We start from the raw sequence: 3621 nt of genomic DNA on the forward strand, positions 1-3621 counted from the left end.
AAAGACAAAAGGCTGGTAATGTGACAACGCTACATCTGTTACTTTACCAGGCAAATGAAAACGCACGCAAAGTGCAAACTCCCCTCCACATATAACTTTTCTTGACCGCTGTTATTATATTATATTTTCTTAACAGTAATTGGAGCAAGTCAATATATAAACAAAGTTTTTAAATGGCTCTGGTAAATATATGAATGAAATCTGCGAACACAACTTTAAAACTGCTGATATTTTAGTCCCCTTCGTCATATTATCTAAATTTCTTAATCCAATGGATCAGTCTACTCCCGACACTGAACAATAAGAAATACATATTATGAAGTCTATTATACTTTTCCCCACTACTGATACATTTTATTGCCATTGAATAACTTTGAGACAAATGCCATGACCTTTGTATTCCATTAGATACCAGTTTTAGATTTATCATCGCTTTTGACTTTCGTATTATTCAAACATCGGAAGTTTTGTTGCCGTTTTCTTTGCCGGTGACGTTTTCACATCAAAATTTTCGATCTCGACATACTCGGCCATTTTTCGGCCTTGTAATCCTCCATAGACATGCGTAGTCCATCCATGTTTCCATCAAATCGTACCTAATTCAATAACGAATTAATTACATAATTCATACATACTTTTAAATCGCAATGCTGTTCGTTTCGGTTGGTCTTGTGAGGCCGAAAGATTGTTAGAAGAGCTACATTTTCTAACATGCGCAGTATTTGTGTATAAGCACATAATCTACGAAATTGAAAAATAAACTTTCAAGTTATAACAAACACAAAGAAAATGATCGGTTAATATTAATTTAGGGTCGTCTTATTAGCAAATTTTTTCCGTTAGACAAATTTAAGACACAATATTCCCACATCCCTAAATGAAATTGTGCAATAACTTATAAAGTTATCGATAAAATCGATGACAGTAATTTTTCCTTTCGCAATGCAAGAAATAATCGTCATCGATTCCGTGTAATAATAACAATAGAATTTTACTTGTGGAAATTTTAACTAAACGAAAAATAAAAAAAATAAAAGAAAATCCAAAAATTTAGTATAGAAAAAATTTTGCATTTTCTTCACAATTGCATTTTACTTCTGATCCCACCATAATGGAAATAGTTGGATTATTAAAGATATTGCTAGCAGTGCTAACGAAAGTTACATCGATTAAATCAATATTTGTTTCTTTAGCAATTGCCGCATATTTTAATGTAATTGGTGTGCACTCACGTAAACATCATTTGGAAGTACAAGTAAGAAATAATTTATGCAAACAAATTTATTTTCCTCATTCTTATTCTAATGGCTTTATCTTCTTTATCTTCAGAATGACGCACGCCCTTACATAGCCCTTAGCACATTCGGCTTTTATACTAATGGGCATTTGAATGTTAAACTCAGTAATTTGTTTATGTCAGAAGAAACGGGAGATGAGTTGGTATGACTTTAAAAATCTTTTCAAAGAAATATTATAAAAAAATAATATTTGATCTTATTTGATATTATGTGTAGTTGGGTTTGTCTTTAGATAAAACGACCATCGATGAAATGAATCCCTATTTAGATTCACATCAAAATAAGTGTCTCTTGGAGGAACTTTCTATCACTCAACACAATGGACCGATATTGTTTTTTGTGTTTGATTTAAAGAATCTTCAGTAAGAACCAATTTTATTAACAAAACTAACACCAATCATCTCCCCGGTTTATTCACAGAGTTCACGTGAAATGTTCCCCAGAATGGCGTAACTCTCATATCTATAAAAATAGTTCTATGTTTCCGATGTATCGTGGTAAACGTCAATCAGCCCACGTCGTAGATTCTACACTTTTTATGGAACCACGGCGCAGACGACGACGTGACCTTGAACCTATCGATAATAAGCATGGTAATGTCGCATCCTTCACTACTGGCGTAATGTTAGATGATAGTTCCTACGACGTTTCGAGAGAATCGGTAAAATACCAGGCAAGTGCTGCTCAAGAAATGAAATATAATGAACCGACAAATAGTCAGGTGATCGAGCACAAGTCTGTTGCTGCTGCTGTTGTAGAAGATAAAAAAGAATTTTCAACTTCAAAAGAGATACCAGTTAAAGTTGATAGTAAACCTACCATAACTATGGCAGCTTCTGATGTAGTATCGTTTAACGAAAATACGCATAATGCTCTTTGTAACAATTTCAAATTACCCTTAACGAAGACTAATATCAACGGTATTAATTATTATAACATGTCGGTAGGTACTGATATGTATGTCTAAAAGTTACTCTAAACTAACGGATTTAACATTTTTTAGTTTTCCATGTTTGTGGCTAATATACATGAAGAAGGTCTTTATAATTTATATTTTCACGATTGCCCAAACTATCATGGAGTCAATAAGCAGGTTTCATTTGCAGTAAGTAGTGCAAATAACTAATAATGAATTAAATTGATTTTATTTAGATAATCTAATCATTTAGGTTGATATTGAAGAAAACAATAATGGAAATTATCTATCAGCGGGTGAGATGCCTCTACCGGCTTTATATTTAATGATGTCTTTACTGTTCTTCCTATCCGGCCTCTTTTGGGTATTCATACTTAAGAAAAGCAAGTATGTTACGTTTTTTTTTTTTTTTTTATAAATAGCAATAACTAAACTAATTCATACTATTTATATAATTTTCAGACATACGGTTTATAAAATTCATTATATTATGGCCGTACTTGTGTTCTTGAAATCTTTGTCTTTGATGTTCCATTCCATTAATTATCATTTCATTGAAATACGTGGTGAGCATGTGGAAGCCTGGGCCATCTTATACTACATAGCACATCTGTAAGTCGAATATTATAATGAAATGAATATATTTCTATAAGCAGGAGAGTTCTCACAATTGTGGAAAACAAAATGCTTAATACATTTTTACATTCACAACCACAGTGTGGAAATGTTATTCGCTAAAAAAAAGAATCGATTAATCAATTCGGAAATCGATGTACTACTGTTGCAAAAAGGTTTGTTTCTTTGAGACATTTGAGCCAGCACTCATAGTAGTCATACATAATAAAATTCAAAGTGGGCAAGACAACAGTAGAACCTGAAAATTTTAATTGGAATGGAAACCAAAGATTTGACTAATAATCTTTAGCTTCCAATAGATATCAATATGGAATATACCATGAATACATATTTCAAGTGTATAAATTTCCAGAAATAATATCCTTACATATTAATATATGACAAGAGGAAGATACAAATCTAGCCTAACAGCGAGTATATTGAATTTGTCTATAAGGCGGAATTTTGACAGAAGTCGTTTGCAGTTCTCTAAACGTCTAGAATTCGCACATTAATTCACAGCAGATATTTGTCCCGAAATGTAGAAAGAAAACAAATAAATAAAAGTTATAAATTAAATTTGAAAATAAAAGTAAATCCATCTATTCCGCCCTTTTACATTTCAAAACTCTACGCAAAAAATTCCGTAGAGCCAAAACATGTAGCGAAAATGACTTAAAAAAAAGTCTATGCAAAATTTTGATATCTAATATGCTACATCCGGCCAGTCACTATTAGCGTCAACCATATGAACGCTTTGGTCGACTCAGGCATTTGAGAACTATAGGAATA

The 3621-nt window shown here is 32.1% G+C and overlaps 1 protein-coding gene across 1 annotated transcript in view; it reads left to right on the plus strand.

Moving 5' to 3' along the window:
- The first annotated feature begins 960 nt into the window (after nt 1–960).
- The window catches only part of LOC119633273 (protein GPR107), a 4033-nt gene continuing 1372 nt past the window's right edge, over nt 961–3621 (plus strand). The window contains exons 1-7 of the mRNA XM_038026739.1: nt 961–1255; nt 1330–1440; nt 1515–1660; nt 1719–2241; nt 2302–2403; nt 2468–2601; nt 2677–2826. Coding sequence (XP_037882667.1) covers nt 1112–1255; nt 1330–1440; nt 1515–1660; nt 1719–2241; nt 2302–2403; nt 2468–2601; nt 2677–2826 — 1310 coding nt within the window. The 5' untranslated portion in view covers nt 961–1111. The remainder of the gene's footprint in view (nt 1256–1329; nt 1441–1514; nt 1661–1718; nt 2242–2301; nt 2404–2467; nt 2602–2676; nt 2827–3621) is intronic.

The sequence above is a fragment of the Glossina fuscipes genome, unplaced genomic scaffold (assembly GCF_014805625.2).
Source record: "Glossina fuscipes isolate IAEA_lab_2018 unplaced genomic scaffold, Yale_Gfus_2 0, whole genome shotgun sequence".
NCBI lineage: Eukaryota > Metazoa > Arthropoda > Insecta > Diptera > Glossinidae > Glossina > Glossina fuscipes.